General features: G+C 37.5%; 1 protein-coding gene across 1 annotated transcript in view; it reads left to right on the top strand.

Annotated features, from left to right (window-relative positions):
• Window positions 1-23,026, top strand: part of LOC122794068 (ADP-ribosyl cyclase/cyclic ADP-ribose hydrolase 1-like) — a 1,209,067-nt gene that overhangs the window by 1,043,142 nt on the left and 142,899 nt on the right. The window contains exon 3 of the mRNA XM_044062204.1: window positions 13,498-13,574. Within this exon, the coding sequence (XP_043918139.1) occupies window positions 13,498-13,574 (77 nt within the window). The remainder of the gene's footprint in view (window positions 1-13,497; window positions 13,575-23,026) is intronic.

The raw sequence follows: 23,026 nt of genomic DNA on the forward strand, positions 1-23,026 counted from the left end.
TTTCTTTTATTCTAAAGCTTGCTGATATTATGGTTCCACTATGTGGATTTGTCTCTCAGGTCTGCCCTGTTTTCCTATGGGTGTACAGCTGTATCTATGTAGCTGTTTACAGGCTGGTATAGTGTGGGGGTGTACATTTGCACATTACACACGTAGTTGACTAGGAAGACCACATCAAAGCAGATTGTAAGCTATGTAATGGCACTGCTTTAGTACCATATCTGACAAGTGTCATGTCTATCTGTGCCTGGAATATGGCTGGGTTCATATCCCCTGACATGCAGTCTGTATGATCCTGTCCTCTACATTTGGCCTCTCCTAAATTTATAATGATGTCACATAAAAGACAAGTACTTCACACACATGGACAACAATTGTCTTGTAAAAAACAGATTAAAGCTTTGTCTTCATTCTTTACATTGCGGTTAGCATGGCACATTGTCAGTGGTCAGTTATGGCAACAGACAAATGGCACTTCTCATCCTGTAGCTAAAACTCAAAAAATAATTATGCATGCACTAATACTTCCATCGGCTGTGCAACTTAGCTTGGTGTTGGTGCATGTCAGTTAGCATTCAGGATATAAACACGTTATGCAATGAGAAGATATCTGTGCCTCAAATTAGTAATCCACTAAAAGAACATGATATAGTGCAAAAGTAAAGGGTCATCATAACTGTCCAGGTCATCATTTGATGATAACATGTAAGTCTGCATATACAGTAAAGTAAAACACAAACACATCACAAACATGACAAGAAAAATATGCCTTGACAGACAAAATTACATATACTCATTAGTTTAATACACACTGTTAATTTCCTATACACATAAAGATGTAGACGTATTCCCACCTCACACACCCGCCGTATCATTTCCCCTGTTGCATTGCTAGCTAGTTCAGAAATTCATGTTTCCTTTTGTTAAGAGTTCAGTTCAAATGTGGTATTCATAATCAATCACGATATATATATATATATATATATATATATATATATATATATATATATGGATTCGTATCACTTCACTGAAAGACCATCTCACTGACACTCATTTCACTGACACCAAATCACCTAAAGTTCATTTCACCTAAAGTTCATTTCACCTAAAACTCATTTCACTGACAAGTAGTACTCTAAGGCAAGTCAAGGTATATGTCCGTTTCCCCACTGTAGTGCGATCCTGGTGTTAGTATATATAGTTAGGGGGGTGTGGAGGGCGTAGCCCCCCCCCCACTTAATTTGGTTTTCTGTCTGGTTTTGTTTTACATTATTTGGTAAAACCAAACTAGGTGGGGAGGCTACGCCCCCCCCACACCCCCCCTAACTATATATACTAACACCAGGATCGCACTACAGTGGGGAAACAGACATATACCTTTGAATTACCTTAGAGTACTACTTGTCAGTGAAATGAGTTTTAGGTGAAATGAAATTTAGGTGATTTGGTGTTAGTGAAATGAGTGTCAGTGAAATGGTCTTTCAGTGAAGTGATATGAATCCATATATATATATATTTTTTTTTTTCTTTTTTTTAATGTTAGACTAATGCATCCTGTAATACTGTTATAAAACGTATAAAAACAAGACAGAGAAACAGCAATATCATGCAGGTGCATATTTGTGTAAAACACTGTTAGTCTTATGAATATAAGAAACCATTCCTGAGCTCATGCTAAGAGGCAGAAGTATGTCAATAGAAATGTAAATGAGATACCACCAGTAACTACCATAAGCTGGATTCGCTGCATAGCATATAGCTATAGGTTTACTATAAAAACCTTGCAACACACTTGTGCAAGTGTTTACTTATCTGAAAAAAACATTGTAAAATCCACACATAGTCTGATCAAAACACCAAACTTGGTAATTCGAATAAGTCACCAGTCAACGTTATCAAGATTACCCAACTTACCTGGACTTCTGGTGACTACCTACTAATATTTTGTGGGAGGGGAGCAAGCCTTCTTGCACCCCCCCACACTCCTTGCTAATTATATATACAAACTCTCAGATCACACTACAATGAGGAAAAGGGTTTATTTTCCAATCCCCACTGTAGTGCGATCTCCAATCAAAGTGTCAAACCAACAATAGCAAATGCACCCTAGTATTCACTGTATGTTATGAAACTATGGAACCGTGACATTAGACCTTCTAAGGTTCGAGTGGCTGTCATGTGAGATTGTGATGGAAAACCTGTCTATATATACATATATATATATATATATATATATATATATATATATATATATATATATATATTTAAAGCCCACATGGCCTACTGTTTTTGCCATATTTCTCATCTAAATGTGCAGTGCACAAATAATACATACATTCATTTACTTGACCATTTCTCTACAATTTTTTATACAAATGCATTTTTCAATGGTGTTCATCTGTGCTCACAAGCTGGTGCACATGAGATCTGATTTGGGCACCAATTCCCTGTCATTTTTTTCTGAGGTCTTTGAAGAGAAAAGATGGCAGGCAATGGTGAGGGTAGTGCTCCATTTCTAACAAGGAGTCTCACACTGTGTAGCCCTCCTTGTTAAACATTACAGCTGGTGGCTTTTGCTGGGTGGCTATGCCTAATATCAGTACAAGGCTGAGGCTAGGAATAGTTTAGCCAAGGCTGTCACCTGTACTACTGGCATTCCTGCATGGATGAAGAGTGATGTCACCATTACAGTGATGTAAAAAAGCAAAAACAGGAACTACTTAATGGTAGGATCACTATTCATTCACTCACCACCTCTGTACTGTAAGTATACCCCCCGATAACTGTTCACCCCATACCATAACCTGGAAATACTCACAAGCCTTTATTATTGTTTTTTTTTTTCTTATGTGTAGCCCTGCAGAGATTAAAGGGAACAGAGACCTTCATCAGGAGAGAACAAGATACCTCAAAAAGGCATGGGGAAAATATGGAGTCCAATATGACTGCCATGTCAGAATAGCAATGAATTTAAAAATATGTTATCAGTTGTTGGGGCATCAGGCCTCAAGTGGTTGTCAGACAACTACACAAGTATGTACATTCTACATTTGCAAATTCTTCTAATCTGTATGATTGGCTCATGTAGCTTTGAACTAGAAAATTGCTAGTTAAAGACATATGGACATGGTTTCAGTCCCAGACAGTGGAAAATATGTTTGACATGCATTATGTAATTCAATATTTGCTAGCTGTAGTCATACCTTAAATTACAGGTCAGCAGTGCAATGCAAGTTTAATTAACTGTTATCCATAAACCACCTGTACAATAATTGCAATTTTTGTAGAACAGTTTTGAGACAGAGATATGATGCCATTAGTGTAATAGTAATTCATGGTCTGACACGCTCATATCTGGATGTAGAGCATCTTAAAAATGTATGAGGAATATATAATGACTGTTATATTAACACTACATAATATTTTTGATATTTTCATTTTTTGCCTTCTCCCATTCCCCCACCTTGATTCTCTCTCTGTTTTTCTCTCTCTCTCTCTCTCTCTATATATATATATATATATATATGTATACACACACATTTTTTTAATCTTTCATTGTATGATCGCTTCCACCAGCATGGGGAGATAGTCTGGCCACAGCAGCTTGGACTGCCATACCTTCACATGATGCTACAGCAGCAGCACCACCAGCTGCAGAGACACCCAGCATTTCTGGGATACAATCTGGCAGTGTTGCCTCCACAACGCCTGCACTAGCTGCACCACCTGTGTCAGGTACCTCGGTTCTGGGGGTTGATGCAGTGATACTGAATGGGAGTAGTGGTAGTGGCAATTTTGTCACTCAACAAGAGCTAACAGGGCTAGAGGAGGTGACTAAGGAGAGATGCCTGAGTACCCGTATAGGGCATATGAAAAGAATTCTGCAGTGGATTGACAAACTGATGCCCCATGCATTGCTGCCCAGGAGTCTGTAACATGAGACAGTCGTGATACTTCTGAAAGTGAGGACTAGATGTCCACCAAGTTTATGCTGGATGGGGTGCACCTCTAAAATCCCACACCTAACCCCAGTCATGGTGTTCCCCTCCATCCTGTGTCCGTTATTATCCCTGTCTGTTTTCACCACCTACTACCTAACCTACCCAGCATACCTGCCCCTATTATTCTTAAATACTTTCCCCAAATTTCCCTCTCTATTTAAAAAAATAAAAAAGTGTACCTGTTCCTCCCAAAAAATAATCACTCCCCATACATAACTCTCTAATTCCCTTATGTGTGAATTACACCTGATTTAGTCCAGTTGTTCAGACATTATTCAGTTGTTGTCATGCATTATTTATGATGAGTGTCTGAGCTTTTCACATTCTTTGTACATATATAATCTCACTTGCGTAGAAGTGAATAAATATGGTCATCTCCCATCCCGATCTTGTTCAGGCCTTAAGTACACTTCATTGTCCTACCCTCTACTTACACATATGTACCGCTGACCTATTAACCCTGGGTCACAGCATGTTCAATTGAACTGGTACAATGACAAACATATATACATATTGGTATTAATGACTGTGGTGGTAATATTATGTGCATATATGCCCTGTTATTAACCTGCATATTGTATAGATATAACAGTGAGTTGTCAATGGTGCACACATAAACACAAGACCTGCTTGCAATAATGTATAATGCAATGACCTGTAGAATAACAATCAGGAATGCAGGGGTGGCACCCACTGTGTGACAGCTATCACTGTCTCCCAACACCTTCCTATTCAATCCCTTTGACATCATCTTTGGGATTGCCATTCTACACAATTCTTTCACCTGTGATTTGTCAGACTCATGACAGCCCAAATCCATTTGTGTCTTCACCTGTGACAGCATTGCTGTAGAACTTATCAGTTATTCTCTCGTGACTTCCATTACAGTACTATATACTTAGCATTACCATTATACACATGTATCACTCCCTACCATGACTTAATGCAAAGTAAGTCATAATAGGGAATGTCTTATTGTGAATTAACTCATATCATTTCCCAGACGTGGACATACAAATTGGGAATAACACCTCAATGTACTCCTTTTGCCATCACCTTTGCACAAAGCCTGACATCATGTACCTTCAGTCCCTATATTTAGGTAACAGTAAGTGACACTTATGAGGTATTTGACTTGTTGTGAATTGTGATCCACATATTGACTGTGTCTGTTTTCTAAAGCAAATTTACCATTCCTCCATAACTGTGTCTCACTCTCTTCAACTGCGTGCTTACTGATAACTGTGATATGACTTCTCCTTTGCCACCAGAGATCAATTCACAGCCTTAGTGACTGCAGACTTAGCTATGCAAAGGTTTGAATCTGGTAATGTGTAACTAGTATGAGTGTGTCAGAAAACAGTAACAGGCAGGACTGGTTTACGCAACAAACGTGATGTGTAAAATCCAATTTACTGGTGACCTTTACACTGGGAGGGGGTTTGATCACCCGAGTGTTGTTCCTCCTTTTAGGGAAAGCATATGCATTCAAACACACTGCTCAAGATGACCCTATAACTGTGTGTTTTCTCACATATGTGGTATAACATTTTCTGTGGTGTCAGTGGTTAATGGACAGTTCTAGAAAATGTGGCCATAGATATACCAGTTCTTGAATCCAGTAGTGTGAACTTTGTATGTATTTGCACAAAATTAACTGTTAACTGGAATGGAGGCTTACTCAATAGATGTGATGCAGATAATTGGTACATGGTTTTGTTCCCTCAGATATTGTACCCCTTTGAAAGGCGGCCACATGCATTCCAACAGCCTTCTCAAGTCATCCCTTCAACTGTGTGCTATCTATAAATGTGATATGACTTCCTCAGAGGTGTCGCTGATTAATGCATAGCTCTATAAGATGTGGTCCTGGATAAGTAGATGTTCAAATCCATCAGTGTGCACCTTATATGAATATATACAAAATTAACTGGTAAAATAAAGGGCTGGCTTACTCATCATATGTGACGTGGGATAATTCAACTTGGTGTTAACATTTACATGGATATGTGGGTTTTTTCCTTTCAAGGGAGGGCATATGCATTCTAATAACCTGCTCAAGTTATCACTTCAGCTGAGTGTTTTCTGAAAAATGTGATGTGACTTTTCTCTATGGCTTCAGTGGTCAATGCTCGGGATAATGTGGCCTTAGAGGAAAGTGTTTAAATCTAGCACTTTATGCCTCATATGAGTGTGTAAGGAAAAGAAATGCATAACATGTAGGAATGACTTACTCATCTGTGACGTGACTTGACAGGAGGTGGATGTTGATTTCTTAAGTGCTGTCCTTCCTTGTAGGTGTGCACACGTTAGGAAATGGGATTTATGCAGACAGAGTTTGAATCCGTGCCAGTTCCACCTTGGAATATTGACAACTGTCATTATCATACGGTAATTACAACATGTACACATAAAATTATATCAGCGTGCTATGTCCACCTGACAAATTACATGCCTCACTGACATCATGCACTTTTACATTCAGTTGGTTTTGCCTTTCACTCCTCATCTGTGTTATACATTTCTCTGCGCATTTCACTTTCTCATACATAATGTAAATGTATGCCTATTGTGTATTTATACCTCCTCTGAGCATCTTCTATTGGGGTTGTTAGATTTATGTCCATAAATGTCCATTATTAATGCCAAAGGAAATAATTTGGCAATGGAGAGCACATTTTGTTTGCTGATAGCAGGTTATTTAGTCCCATGAAATGCATTTGGCAGCCACCTCTCTTTTGAGTAGTCTGCCTTGATAATTTGCAATCCTGGTGAATGTTAGGATTCTCGAAGCTTGTCCACTTTATGCATCACTGGAAGTTACATGCTGTTCCACCTGAGCTTTTTGTAGGTCTGGCATATCCTTGAAGATTGCAGTTACTAAGGACTTGATGCTTTCTGTGTCTCACTTCAGAAAATGCATGCTAGCACCACTGTTACTGTATTCACATTCATGATGTATTGGTGCACTATGGACACGTTTTCCCTAGTGATGTGTATTTGTCCTCACATTATGTTTGTGTTTATTCATTACTCCTTCACTGGAAGTTTGAGAGATGTGTCTGTGTATAATTCAAAATGTCTTGCATAGCCATATCATCCTACAGCACATATTCATGTTGAAATGTTAATGATGTTTTTAATGCAAATCACATTGCCAGTAAGTGTCACCATCTCACTGAGTTCAGTCAGTACACTGTACAACATAATCTTTCCTTGTCTATTTTTGCTTGGCTTTTCCTTGGTCATGTATTCTTGATTTACTTATCTGCTGCTCTTGGGAGCATTTACACTTGCTTCTGCTTCTCAGGTTTGCTGCGCACACTCTTTTGTTTACATGGTGCACACATGTAGGTTGTGCATTTGATTGCCATGATGTGGCATGGACCTGTGCTACTGGTTTGAGGCGAGGCTTCTCGGAGTACTAAGTGCTTTACTTTCTTGCATATTTAATTAGTAAGGCTGCTTATCATGTAACTCAGCCAATCATGTTAGCTTCAGCACAATGTGTATAAACTGTTAATAAATCCCCTAGAATAATACTCTGATAATGAAAACGAAAAATAAATCATGTTAGCTTCAGCACAATGTGTATAAACTGTTAATAAATCCCCTAGAATAATACTCTGATAATGAAAACGAAAAATAAATCATGTTAGCTTCAGCACAATGTGTATAAACTGTTAATAAATCCCCTAGAATAATACTCTGATAATGAAAACAAAAAATAAATCATGTTAGCTTCAGCACAATGTGTATAAACTGTTAATAAATCCCCTCGAATAATACTCTGATAATGAAAACGAAAAATAAATCATGTTAGCTTCAGCACAATGTGTATAAACTGTTAATAAATCCCCTAGAATAATACTCTGATAATGAAAACGAAAAATAAATCATGTTAGCTTCAGCACAATGTGTATAAACTGTTAATAAATCCCCTAGAATAATACTCTGATAATGAAAATGAAAAATAAAAGAGGGTAAGTGAAATATGAGCAAATTGTAATTATTTAACTAGTGAATGGATATGTAGAAATTATTTTGATGATTTTGAATAGGATAAAAAATGCAATGTAAGGTAAAGAGTTTTTCACAAACAGCAATGAATTTTCACTGAGAATGATGACCATGGAGAATTTAAATGAAATACTTTTGCTGGTGAAGGAGGCTTTGGTATGAAGTAAGGATGGTATGGGTTACAGCATGTATACAAACTTTTATCTGATAAAACAGCTTTAATGTTTTAAATGGGTAGGCAGAAGAAGTCTTTTTTTTTACTGTGATAATGAAACCATTATAACCTTTTGTGAAAAAAGGTGAAAATGATTTTAAAATGGAAATCAATTACATAAAATAATGCAGATTATAAAATAGCTCTGAGGATAGTGCAGATGACATTTTAAAATAGTTATAAATGATGTTGTGATGTCAAGTATTTGTGGAATAAAGAGTAGAGTCAGAAATTATTAATTTTAGAAAAAGAGGTAGTAGATTACATATTATATGGAGAGGCTGAAGTAAAACAGATGATAGACGATGTAAGTAAGTTATGCATTTGTTTATGTAGGTCAAAGAGGATTATGGAATATCATGAGTCCTTAATGTAGTAATATCAGCCTACAACAATAATCGAGTGAAGATTATGATAAATGGGTGTTACAGTGATAAAATACAGATAAACAAGGTACAAGGATGCACCAGGAGTATTCATTTATTTTCTTTGAGCATGAATGCCATAGTGTGCAAAATTAAAAATGTAATAAAAGTAGAGGCTCATTGGGTACAAGGATGCGCAGCAATTTCTATTTTTCTTTTAAATGCATATGATAATTGTAGCCACAGATAAGTTATGTATTAAAAAGATGGTAAAAATATTAAATGTAACTTTAAAAAATATTTTGTTACATTTGAATAAGGCAAAGATTATAGTTATAGGACACATTGTAAAGACAGAAGTGGTTAGTTTTTTAGAACTCAAATGTCTTTGTGGGAATAATGTTTGGGAGTGTGGAAGATGTAAAAAAGTAACGGGGTGTTGTTAATAAAAAATATCAAGGAAATAAATAATTTCTGATGAACATATATGTTATCTTTTAAAAACAAAATATAGCTAATCATTTTTGTACCGTTGGGTTAGCATCCCTAGCAAATGGGTACATGTTACTATACTATGTGAAACGGAGAAAGAGATTGCAAATAATATTTTTATTATTTGAGGATCAATTATACACCTAGTAAACAGATTTTTATCAGGAAAAAAGAAGGGTTAAGTTTGATATACCTGCTTATATACAATCTTATTTGCATTTTTACTTGTTGAAATATTGTAAAGAGAATGAGTGTGGAACAATTCCAGTACGTTTTGGTGTGAAATATAAAATCTTTAGGGAAAATGGAACATGTGAAGAGAGAAAAGAATATTTTAAGTAGAAAGGTAAAAAAATAAGATATAATTTTTAGGAACATTAGATATTAACATTTGGGGAAAAAATGAAAAGCATAGAACAATAAATTTGTAAGAGGTTTTTATGCTGTAAATCCATAGCAAAAATGGGCAATGATTTTATTGAAACTATTAGAAAAGGGAAACTGGGGTATAAAAATTAAGAATTGTGCTAGGATTTTTATAGATGTTAGCTATTAATAAGTTACCAGTAAAAGGAAATATGGTATATAAAGCAACAAATGAAAGAATTTGTATTTTATTTTACCAAACTAGAAACTGCAGAGAATGTGTTTTTAACATGTGGTAGGGTAAGAAAAGTATGGAAGGTTGTATGTAAAGGAAAATGTTAATGGTTTTAAAGAGAGCAGATCATATCGATAATGTAACTTTATATGAGTAATATGGGCAAATCATGCTGAAAATTATGAAAAGATAGATAAAAGAATGCTTGAGCAATCTGAGAAATATGAAATGCAAGGGTTACGGAGGTTTTGTTATATAAAAGTGGGTTTATTACATACTGTGGATCTTTTACATCCACCTTAACTGCCAACATTTCAGGCAGATGGGACCTCAGTTTAACATCTCATCTGTAGGACTGCTCACTACCTTATGCTGCATTACTGTGGAAATACTGGAAAATTAATCAAACACAGGTGGTGGGAATAGAACCCACAACCTTCTGATCTTCCGGCACTAAACTTGAGTCTACTACTTGATGAAACTGGTTTTATGTCCATGTTTTTGTTTATTTATTGATTTGACTTTTTAAGTCCATCATCCATACAGTTTTAAGTACAGCCTTGTCTTTTCAGCATCATGATCTGAGTCCAGTAAACACCTCCATCATTGCATACCAAGAACTAATTTGCTTCATAGGCAAACCAAATTAAATGAACAAAAACAGAAGATGGGAAGTGATTTACTATAAAGTCTAAACATTATATGTCTCATGTGACACATGGCAATCACTGCATGGTCCACCTGACTACCTCCTCCCTGTCCGCCCTCTCATTCTACCTACCCCCACATAATAGCACAGATCATATTCAAACTTACTAACCATCATTAGAATGCTCCCATAATATATCACAGACCTTCTCGAGGAGCTCAACAACTTCTTATTCCAATCACATATCTCTCTGACCAGCACATTCCTCCTTTTGCACATCTTCTGCTATATATTCCTCATTAACTTATCACTCACAAAACTTCATCTCTATCTTATCTCACACTGATCTTCTTCTCTGTCTTTATCCAAGGCTCTCCATTCCACTATACAACATCTGAAATGCCCTTAGAGGTTCTTAACAAAAAGAATACAAGGCTTTAACATGTCCGAAAGAGACTGCCTCAAGACCCTATCCCTATACTTTTACTGACTGTTGAGGGATGATTTGTGTCTGACATACCAGGCATAAAAGGCAAAAAACACAAACCAGATAACTTAAATCACAAGGAAAAAGTGGAGTCCCAAGAGTCGAGTGCCGCAAAAACACTTTATTGGCACAGCGTTAAGCACTTTCATCCACTAAATGCCAGGACTTCTTCAGAATAATAAGGGTAAAATCCCTGTTTATATAACCCATAAGCTATAATAACCATTAATTGGTAATTAACAATTAAAGCAGTCAGTAAAAAAGCATATACTATGCTGTAAATCCTTAAAAGAGCTGGAGCCTTTATTCTTGGCCTTAAAACACATAATACATGAAAATGAATGTATAAAAAATCCCCACAACAATCAAAATTGATAAAAACAGTAGACTCAAAAACAATCCATATAAATACGCCATATGCACTCATACAAATCTTATCGGATTACAAAGTGAATACAGAAAACATATAGAAACTAACATAAATAATCTGAATCTAAAAAATAAACTGATATTGCCCCCAGGATTGTCAAAGTCAGTTATAAATAAGAACAAGCTTTTAACTTCAACATACTAGTAATAGAAACACTCTCATTTAGCCCTGGAGGTTGAGTGGCATTGATTTTCAATTGCCGTTTCAGGTATAAAATTCTAAGTACTCATCAGTAGGGCCTCCCCAGTCTCCTAATTTCACCTGGTCTATAACACAAAACTTAAACAAGTGGTTGGGATACAACTTAATGTGTTTTGCCAAGGCATTGTATTCACCCCCTTTCTTAATATCATAATTATGTTTATAGACCCATTGTCTAATGGATCTTTTAGTTCACCCTATATAGAAAACGCAGCATGAAATACAAAATGCCAAATAAACCACTTCCTTACTACTACATAGGAATCTATGTTGAAGGTGAATCTCACCAAAACCACTCACTGGGACCGAGGACCCCTCAAACATATATTTACATAAACTACAATTCCCACATTTGATCATTTTTCCTAACCATTCACATTCATTTATTTGTATTATGTGTTATTATGTGTTTTTAAGGCGAGGAATAAAGGCTCCAGCTCTTTTAAGGATTTACAGCATAGTATATGCATTTTTTACTGACTTCTTTAATTAATTGCCAATTAACGGTTATTATAGCTTATGGGTTATATAAACAGGGTTTTTACCCTTTAATATTGTTCTGAAGAAGTCCTGGCATTCAGTGGACAAAAGCGCTTAACATTGTACCAATACTGTGTTTTTGCGGCACTCGACTCTGAAGACTCCACTTTTTCCTTATGGCATACCAGGCATCCCAGGATCCCACTCTGATGGACCTCTTACATATCTGCAAAACAAATAGGGTACGAACTATCTGATACAGAGACTTAAACTTGCCTGTGACGTAAATAGGGCATGTGGGAGAGACAAGTATGTGTCTCAGAGAATAGTCTTTCTCTGGAACAGGCTTCCCATCCATGTGAAGCAGAGTTCACCCTGACCTTGTTCAAGCGTAACCTGGATTGGTCTATGGGCAAACACAAATTCACCCCGGTCTGTCATCTATGTCTCTAACAGATAGAGCCAATTTGTAAATGTTTGACCACTCATGCCCTCACTCAGACATACCCCACCGCAATGTCTAGGGCACCAAACTTGTTGGATAAAGCCTCTTATGGTCATTAGCTAGGATATACCTATAAACATATGACAGTTTATCACACTCTTTGCCTCTCTCTCTCTCTCTCTATATATATATATATATATATATATATATATATATATATATATATATATATATATATATATATATATATATATATATACACACCATTATTTTGAGCTCTTTCAAGCTTATCTCAGCCCAAATGGGTCACATAATTATAATTACTTCCAAATATTTGAGTGCCTGTCTATCTCTAGGATTGTCTTTGTATAGCAATTTCTTTTAAAGTATATGTGTTTTACAGTGCAACCACCAAAACTGTCTTTACATTAATTTTGTATAACCAATTCACTTTAATGTATGTGTACTAGAGTGCTACCTCCAAAACTGCCTTTGGATAATTTTTATAAAACACTCTGTTTAATGTAGTGTATTGCACACTGCAGTTAATTCATTGCTGATCTCTTGATAATTGTATAAATGATTTTGCTTTAATGGATGCTTTGCTTGTCATAATAACTTTGTCTATGTAACATGGAATCCTTTCTTCCTGGTCTGACATGGGAACTTTTTTTTTTTTTGCAGTTGAACTTTCCCAATAAACAAATGCAAATAAATAAAGAAATGAAAATGAATATGTAGAATAAGCACAGTTAGTTGTTATTATTATTTGCCTTAACTCATTACAGCAGAGTGTGCCTACAGGCGTTTCTGCAGTTACCTCCTACTGTGCCTCTAGGCATCAAATATTGCTTGTTCATACTAGTTTTAATAATCCCAAAACCATGCTACATACAAGGTATCAGAACACTTTATCTTGAAGCAGGCATGGTGGCAAACACAACTGTATTGATATTTGACCTCTGTCAATGAATATTTGTTAGAACTTTAAGGTTATAACTTCATTTTTTAAAGGCTCAAGCTACACCCACTTTGAGTTAAAAGTACACACTTAAAAGAGCTGTACTGGACAGAATGAGTTAAATCATTTATTGTAACATATTTTTCTGCAGAGTTGGCTGAGGAGTGTCTCGATCCTTTTACAAATGGAACTGCTACTGGATCATTCTGGAACAAGATGTCAGAAACTGTAAGTATAACTTAATCACAAGCATACCTCTCACCTGTCCAGATGTTCACAGAATGTCCAGTTTTTGCCTCATATTATAGGTCTGTTCCTCATAAAATTTGTGGTTTTCTAGCAAATCACTGAGTATTAAAGTCACTAAATAATGACACACATTTGAGTTTCAGACTTCACATCCTTCAGAAAAGTCATATTATTTTAATACATTTCTAAGTTAATAAGAGCAGAATTTAAAATATGTCCCTGTTTTAGTGCCTTTACTCTCCTTTAGTCTTTGTCCAGATTTCTTGTGCTAAAGAGTTGAGAGGTATGATCAAAAGTTCAAGCTCTGACTGCAAAAATATTGTTTCTTCATAGTTCAGAAATTTACGTCAAGTATTTTGAAATTGATTTTGTATTTACTGTCTGAATTTATAATTGTGTTGCCACTCTCTGCTTTACATGACAAAGTGTTTTCTCTCTTTGAACTGTGTGCTATGTATGACAGACTGTGATTTTACATGGACAAACATAATTATAAATAATGTGATTTTTCTTTCAGTTAATATCCTAAACTATAAGCAGCACTTTAGTGAATCAACATGCTATTATTTAATAAATGCATAGGATCTTCATGATTACTGTAAACATGTCCCCCACAGTCATTAGAATGTATACTTTATTGAATGATGTTTGAATTTAAAGTAGTATAGGTGAAACTTGTAAGGATGCATGGTTGATCAGATTGGCCATAAAGATGTATCTCTTTGTTTCAATGTAAAATATGTATCTTTGCTGAACTTTGCCTTTAGATCACTGTAGTAAAAGAGACACAAGTCTCTTGGTTTAATAAATGCATAGGATCTTCATGACTACTGTAAACATGTCCCCAGCCAAATATCATATGCCCCCACAGTCATTAGAATGTATACTTTATTGAATGATGTTTGAATTTAAAGTAGTATAGGTGAAACTTGTAAGGATGCATGGTTGATCAGATTGGCCATAAAGATGTATCTCTTTGTTTCAATGTAAAATATGTATCTTTGCTGAACTTTGCCTTTAGATCACTGTAGTAAAAGAGACACAAGTCTCTTGGTTTAATAAATGCATAGGATCTTCATGATTACTGTAAACATGTCCCCAGCCAAATATCATATGCCCCCACAGTCATTAGAATGTATACTTTATTGAATGATGTTTGAATTTAAAGTAGTATAGGTGAAACTTGTAAGGATGCATGGTTGATCAGATTGGCCATAAAGATGTATCTCTTTGTTTCAATGTAAAATATGTATCTTTGCTGAACTTTGCCTTTAGATCACTGTAGCAAAAGAGACACAAATCTCTTGGTTTAATTTCTCCAAGTCTTTTGGGTTTCTTAATACAATGATGGGAATGGACCTCATTCCTAAGTCAAAGTATGATTAAAGTTTGCGAAATTAGAATTGTTTCAATCTTTGATGTTAGCCAAAAGGGTTCTGCACAGCACCTGCAATGCGCCCAAAATTAACTCCTTCTGCAGTTCATATGGAGTTACGTGTATTAGTAGCATTTCTAAATAAAGAATGCAAATTGTTTTTTTATAAGGCCCATTGCTCCTTCTACTATTGGAACTGTCTGGGCATCCTTCTTCCACATTGCCCTCATTTCTGCCTGCAAATCTTGGTATTTGATGGCTTGGTGTCTCTCTATATGTAAGACACTGTAATCAGTGGGTGTAGCAATTACAATGATCGATGCTACTTTTGTCTTATTTTCATGGACTAATATATCTGGTTTCTTGCATCTATTTTTTGAACTGTTGGTAATGGTTGATCCCATGTGATATAAACTTCATCATTTTCTATAATGCTTTTTGGCTCAGGCTTAGAATGTTTCTCAGCTACTTCAATATTGAAATGTTTACACAATCCGTAATGCAACAGTCTTGCCCCATTATTATGCCTTTCAGTATACAGGCTCTCTGCCATTAGTGTTCAAACCCAGCAACAAGATGTGCAAGTGTTTCCAGTTCTGTGTTACAGAAGCTGCATTTATCTGTTTCTCCCACATGTTCAAAGGACTTTGTAAACCAATGTGTATATGATTCACTATCCTGGGTCACTAATATTAACCTTTCATATTTTGGTTTAAATTCATCTCTCCTTAACCATTCCTGCATCAGATCCTAATCGACATGAGATTGTTTCAAGAGTTTTCGGTACTTGCAGTTAATGTATGTATGCCTTTTCCATATGTCTTGCCTTCTCATCTGATCCTTCACCTTATATTCTTTCTTTTGTTTTTGGCACATTTAGTTGCTGACTGATTTTTGTTCCTGTCTGACACTGATATGCCTTTGATAAACTAAGCAGGGAAGTCATCGTAGATTTGTTACCTTCATGTTTCAAAACTTTCACTGTTTGGATATGGGGAGGTGAACAGATGCATGCAGTCCTACAATTGCAGATCTGTACATGCAGTCAGTTTCGAGGAGGCCCAAACTTCTTTCAGAAAGAGAAATATGTCATTTTGGTATACATTGATATCTATTTATCATTTGATAAACATGAAACATTTTTCTTGTTTTCCTGTCCAACTAATCCAATACCTTTTGGGACCAATCAAACCCTTCAAAACTGCAAGTTAGAACAGTAAGAACAAATTGGTTTATATCTTGAACTTTGTTCCTAGATGTCAGGGCTGTTTTCTAGTCCTGTAAAATATTACTAAGTTTTGTTTGCATTTGTTTATGTTTTATTGTCGATCCTTCATCAGTTCCCAAATATTTATACAGTCCCCTCTGCTCAAGTTCTTTTATATCACATTCTTGTCCCAAGCTGATGTTTTCTTGGTGCTGCAGCTCTCCTGCATTAAACATTGCTGTTGCACATTTATCAAGACCAAATGACATTCTTGTATCATCTAGGGAAGTTTTGACCACTTCCAGACAGTTGTGCTTTCAGCTCCTCATCTGATGAACTATACAGTTTTAAATCATTCACAAAAAGAAGAAGAGAGGTTTTTATGCGTTGTTGTTTTCTGAGAGCCAAACTGTAATCATGGACTAATCTGTTAAGTAGAAATCTTAACAACCGGGCCAGTGGTGCATCTGTAGTGTTGTTGCCTCACAGCAAGAGATTTTCCAGTTAAATTTTTGGCTAGGGTGCCTTCTGTGTGCAGTCTGCATGTCCTCCCTGTGTTTGTGTGGGTTTCTTCCCACAATTCAAAGACGTGTCTGGAGCATTTCTCCCCAGACCTCCATGGAAAACTGGCTTCATTCCAAGTTGGACTTTCCTGGCAAACAAATATAAAATGTGTTAAGGGCAAGACAAAAGTGCAGTGGTGTTAAAGAGTCACCCTGTAATATCCCCCCTTTGAATTTTTATTCCTGGGATAATAATTTGTTCTTCATCATGCCTTAGCTGCAAAGTGGTTTGTCACTGTTTCATTGTCATTGTAATGTAATTAATCAATGTAGGATGTACCTTATACATCTGTAAGCACTCCTTTATCCATGAATGTGGGATGCTGTGAAATAATTTTTGTAATCAATCCATCCCATACTTAGATTTCCCCTTTACAGTTCTCCATTATGACTTTATTTAACAACAAATGATGCTTTGTTCCATATGACTATCTTCTGTTTACCCTTTTGTTATATTGCCATGATTTAGTTTTCTTCTAAATGACTACAAACTCTGTCAGCATCAGTTCCAGTATGCACTTCATGCATTATTGGAAGGCAGGTTGTTTCTCTATAATTTTTTGGAATAGCGTGTGGGTTTACTCTTAAGGAGAGTATAATTTTTCCTATTGTTAACCAGGTTGGTGTCTATTCGGGATGTGCATATAAGTAGTTCTTACTCAAGGCTAAATCTTCATGTAAAGATGTTAATAATTTTAGTCAGAAGCTAGGTACTGCATCTGGGTCTGAAGCTGCCCGCTTAGGAGCTTTTCTTAATTTTGTTTCATTTTCTCTGGCCATTAACTCATCCCATTTCAAATCCTGTACATTTGAACTTCTTACTCTTCTTTTTATTTCTTATATCCATTCAGTGCCTTTATTATGCTCCTCAGAATCTTATTTTGTGTTCTTCCTTTATATTATTCTGCATATCTTTTCATTTGTTTTCCTATGCTGATATCTTTATTTTATTATCTGAATAGTTTATGATAGATCCTTGTGTTCTAATGTTGGATGTTGCTTTTATCATGTCTATCTTTCTAAGAGTTTTTGTTGATCTGTTCTGTCTTCTATAGTCTTCTAACAGTGGCACTTCTTGTCTTAATTGCTTTATAGTTTTCTCTATTCCATACTCCTATGATGGCATTTGATTTCTTCCTTTCCTTTCCCGTAGTGGCCTGTATTTATGTGGTAAGATTTTGTTTGTTATTAATTTAGCTGCACAGTAATATTACTGTGTTTGTTTGTTTTATCAGACTTCTAACATTTTGGGTGTACTGACTTTCTGTAATCTATTTCTTCATCTATCTTAACATAGGTTCAGAGATAGGTACTAGGCTATCGGCCCTGGGGCCTATATAAGCCTAGCCAAAATGGTTCCCTGGCTTTCGCCACCCAAGTAAATTATTTTCCTGTGCTCCTGTCGAGCAGCACTGCAGAAGTGATCCCCAGAGTGAATTTTCTATTTCCCATCCAGCCATCAAGATTTTTCTTAAAGAGGGCCATTGAGGAGCTTTGTTTGACATGAATGGGTACTTTGTTCTAGAGTATGGGAAGTCTCTGGGATAGGAATCTATCCCTCCAGCATGTTCTGTTTATTGTGGTGACAAGGTTTAGGTCGTCAGAGCATGTGGTTCAGAGAGATTGGGATTTCTTTAAGTGTAGCATGTCCAACAGCTCTGGCTTTGACATAACTTTGTATGTTAGGCAGAGATCGCCTCTGAGTAGGCAATATGCGACGGAGTAGAGCTGGAGTTTTTTGAGACTGTCTGCGTATGGCATCTGTTTGAGGCCAATAATCCTCTTAATGAGGTATTTCTGTGGCCTTTTCAATTGTTGTAGGTGTCTTGTGAGATACATGCCAAACGGGGCATTGTACTCTGTAATGGGGCTGATGAGGGATGAGTAGAAAGGAACAATGACCTCCTTTTTTCTAGAGGAGAACCCTTTTGTGATGAGGTGTGCCATATAGAAGGATTTCCTGACTACTGTGTTGATGTGGTTATCAAAGGAGAGAAAGCTGTCCACCTGTGTCCCAAAGTCTCTTATCACACTTTCAGTGTTTACTGAGGTACCACCTATGTGGTAATTCATGGGTACCGAGTTTTTCCCAAAGGAGATGACAATGCACTTCTTGGCATGGAGCTTGAGTCTATGACTTTGACACCAAGTATCTGTCTCTGTGAGGCCCTTTTGAAGAATGTCTACATCATTAGGTGATTCTATTATGGCTCCCAATTTGCAGTCATCTGTGAACTTTGTTAGCCAAAGACCTTCTGTGTTAGCCTGCACTTCAGAGAAGTAGATGCCAAACAGGAGAGGACCCAGGACTGAACCGTGTAATACTCCACTCGTCACTGGTCTGAGGTCGGACTTGGAGTCGGCTACTTTTACTGTGTGGGTTCTGTCAGTGAGCCAGTTGGCCACCCATCTTGTGACATAGGGATTTATGCCTAGTTTAGTCAGTTTATCTATAATTCCAGAGTGGGGGATGGTATCAAAAGCCTTGGCGAGGTCATGATAGGCTATGTGCACTACCTTGTCCTCGTCTCCGGCATTGATGACTGTTTCAAAGAAATCAATCAGATTTAGTAGACATGATCTACCTTTTACAAACCCAAACTGAGTGGGGTGCAGGGTTTGGAGGTTACCTATGTCTTTGTTTATAAGCTCCAAGATGATACATCCCATGGCCTTGCAGACCGGGCTCATCAGGTTAATGGGGTGGTAGTTTCCGGGGTCTGTGGTGGCACCCCCTCTGTGGAGTGGGATAACCATCACTGTGCACCATTCAGTAGGCACAAAGCCTGAGGTGAGGCTTTGATTGAACATGGTACTTAGGTAGGGTGCCTGTTCATTCTGTAGTTCATGCAGTACGCAGCCTGGGATGTTGTCTGGTCCCATGGATGCTGTGTTCTTGGTTTTGGAGAGTGCGGTCTTTACTTGTTCGTCCATGATTACAGGGGCTTTGCATTCTTCCAATATTAAGATGGGCCCTTTGGAGGGTGAGGGGGGTAAAGTTAGCAATGAACCTATCTGCCAGGATGTTGGCAATATCGGTTGGTTCTGTATATTTAGTGCCATTGTGCTGTAGCTCGGAGCAAATCTGAGTGTTGCCATTGAGATTCTTCACATAGCTGTAGAATGCTTTGTAGTTGTCTTTGGAATCAGTGGCAATTTTATTTTCATAATTGGCTTTCGAGGATTTTATAAGGGATCACAGCTTCTTGCTGAGGCTGACCAGGGAGTTCCTCCAATCTTGAGATTTTACTCTTTTGTGCAACAGCTTCTTCCTTCTGTTGTAGAGTTTGTTTATGGCAGGGGACCACCAGATTGGCTTCCTTTTTTTGGAGGATAGCATCTTGGTTCTGTTGGGGATGGCACGATCCATGCACACGTGTATGTGCTTATACAGTGCATTTGTGTAAGATTCAGCAGTCGTACCTCTATTTTCCATCTGCATGGGTGTCGTAAAGTTTGCCACTTCTGTCTTAAGAAGCATGAAGTTGGCTTTGGAGTAGTTTTTGATGGCGGTTTCTTTAATGGGGGGTGGGGGTGGGATATGGATGTTTAGGGTGATTAGCTTGTGGTTGGAACTGACCAGCAAGGAGTTGACCTCTGGCATGGAACACCGGTTACTCATATTTGTATTGACCAGGTCCAGGATATTGCTGCCCCTGGTGGAGGTGTGGACAAGCTGATCCAAGGCATTGGAATTTATGTATTCCAGAAAACATTGAGCAAATGAGTTGGTACATGAGTAGTTTTCGCAGTTGATGGTGGGGTAGTTAAAATCACCCATAATTAAGGTATTGGGTTGTACCTTAATATTTTCCAGTATCTTAAGAAATGAAGAGTGGGAATCCTGGGGCATGGGGCGGGATCTGTAACAAGTTACAACCTGGATTGCAGTCTTGGCCAGTGTTAGTTGCACTTGGATAATTTCGGATGCATTATGTTAAGCAACTAGCCTGGAGGTGTGGATATCCTTAATGAATATGGACACGCCTCCGCCTTTAGTCTTTCGGTCCAGGTTAGATGGCTGAAAGGTGTGGTATGAATTATAGCCTGGTAATGCAGGGGTGCTCACTGGAGCCTTGAACCAGGTCTCTGTCACTGTGCAGATGTCAATGTTCTCCATTTTAAGGAGTGCCTTGAGTGAGTGGATTTTGAGGTTTAGACTTCTAGCACTGAGTAGTATTACCCTCAGAGTTTGTTTGCTTGTACCTGTTATGATGGTGAATTTGGCATTTAAACCTTGCCTAAAAAAGGCACTATAGGGGTGGCAAGAGCCTTAGCCAGTATCCAGCATCCCAGGGCAACAGGTGCAGGCCATTTCTGGCAAAGCATCATGGTCTGTCGACCATGTCGTCCCAGGCAGACAGATACTGGATCCCCTTAGAATGACACCAGAATCTTAGTCAATTGTTGAGCAGGATGCTACTCATGGCTATGGTCATACCTGCCTGGGATACAAGATCCAAGAGCTCCTCCATGTCTCTTTTCATGTAGTCCAGGGAGGTACGTCTCAGGTCATTCACATCAACATGGACAATGACAGACTTGTATTTGTACTTGTTGTGGAGTGACCTGAGTGCATGCATTTTGTGGTGGATCCTGGCACTTGACAGGCAGCAGACAGTAACTTTCTCCTTGTTTAGCCTGGTGAGTGGGACATCAGTGTGCCAGACTATAGAGTCACCTATGACTAGTGTGTTGGGTACATTGTTTTGCCTTATGGGCTGAGGTTGAGTGGCACACTGTTTTTGTGGGCTATGTGTCATTTGGGTAGTGTTGGGGGATGGTTGTCTACATTTCAGCTTGGGAGGTCTCTGTTGCTGGGGCAGATTTTTATTGAGAGCCTCCGTGAATGTGGGTGTGTGCTTTGTATTTCTATGTGTGGATTTTGGTAGTGTGGGTTCTAAAGGACTATGTGTTGAGTGTGCTGTGGTAAGGTGTTAACCTTCTCCTCTCGACTGTCTAGTCCAGTCTTGGCTGGAGAGAGCTTGGCTTTCAGTTTGGTTATATAGGCGCATCTCTTACAGGTTGTAGTGTTGAGTGGTAGGAGGAGAGGGTTGTCAGTGCTACATTACCCCAAGATGCCCAGATTCATCAGGTGGACAGAAGAAAACACTGGGAGCTTACCCATGGACATGCCTGGATAGGTGCTTATTAATTTAAGTACTAAGAACTGTTTTCCTCTTGACAAGTGAGGAAAGTCGAGTGCTGTAGTAATTTGCCGTTTATTTAGTGCTTACAATGAGTTCTGAGCAAATGCTGAGCACACGGAAACAGTTTTGAGTGCTGAAACTAAAAAAAAAAAATGGCTACTTCTAAGGGATCATTTGAAGAGCAGACTTTCTGGCACCGGGAATAGTTTAACCATAATTAAACTGCATTGCACTATGTGCAAAACCACGTAAACATTTTTTTTTTTTAACTAGAAAGATGAAAGGGATAAAAGTAGCCCAAAATGGCCAATAAAACTACAGATTCTGAGCTGAAACCACTCCTCCAATGACAGATAGGCTGCTCAAAGCTCACCACTATCACTGATGAACAGAGAAGCTTCCTTCTATCTTAGTAAGGTCTGGGCAACACAGAAACTACAAAACAGCCCAGAATTCAGCAAGATCTGAAAACCGGACTCTACTGGTTATAGAAAGGCAGGAAACTAGTAGAGAGATAGGATTTTATTGGTTTTTTTTTTTTTTGTTTGTTTGTTTTTTCGAAAATTAAAACAGATACAGTAATTCAAACACTTTCAAGGCGAAAAATGGCTAGCGCACTTGAATGTGTAGCCCTCAGCAATTAAACAGTTGACAAAACACTTAAAATGATCAGTTAAAGCACAAACAGTAACACAATTGAAAAAAACAGTTCAAATAAGTAGCAAAGTTATTAAAAAGTACTAGTAATAGTGCAGTTAGTGAAAATAAGCAATAAAAAGCAAAACAGAGGTACTTAATCCACTCAAAGTCTCTCTTATATCCTTCTGCTGCTGTAGAACTCTAACATGTCTATCCATAGTCAAGCAATTCTTCCTTTAGATCTTTTTCTTCCAAATGGAGGGCACACTGTTTATTCTCCATTTCCTGTGAACATTCTACAGAAAGTTCCAGAACATCTTCCGGTGACATATTCTCTTCAGCTGCATCCTGCTTCATTCATTGCTCTTTCATGTTGGAATTCAGTATTACTCCACAACATTGACTGCATCAGAGCTGCCACTGCTTCCTGCTCCTTCTCTTGCTGTGCAACTCTAACTGAACTTCTACATGTCTTCCTACTGAAGGCACCAGAGTAT

This window comes from Protopterus annectens, chromosome 2.part1 (genome assembly GCF_019279795.1).
Source record: "Protopterus annectens isolate FY-2018-M chromosome 2.part1, PAN1.0, whole genome shotgun sequence".
NCBI lineage: Eukaryota > Metazoa > Chordata > Ceratodontiformes > Protopteridae > Protopterus > Protopterus annectens.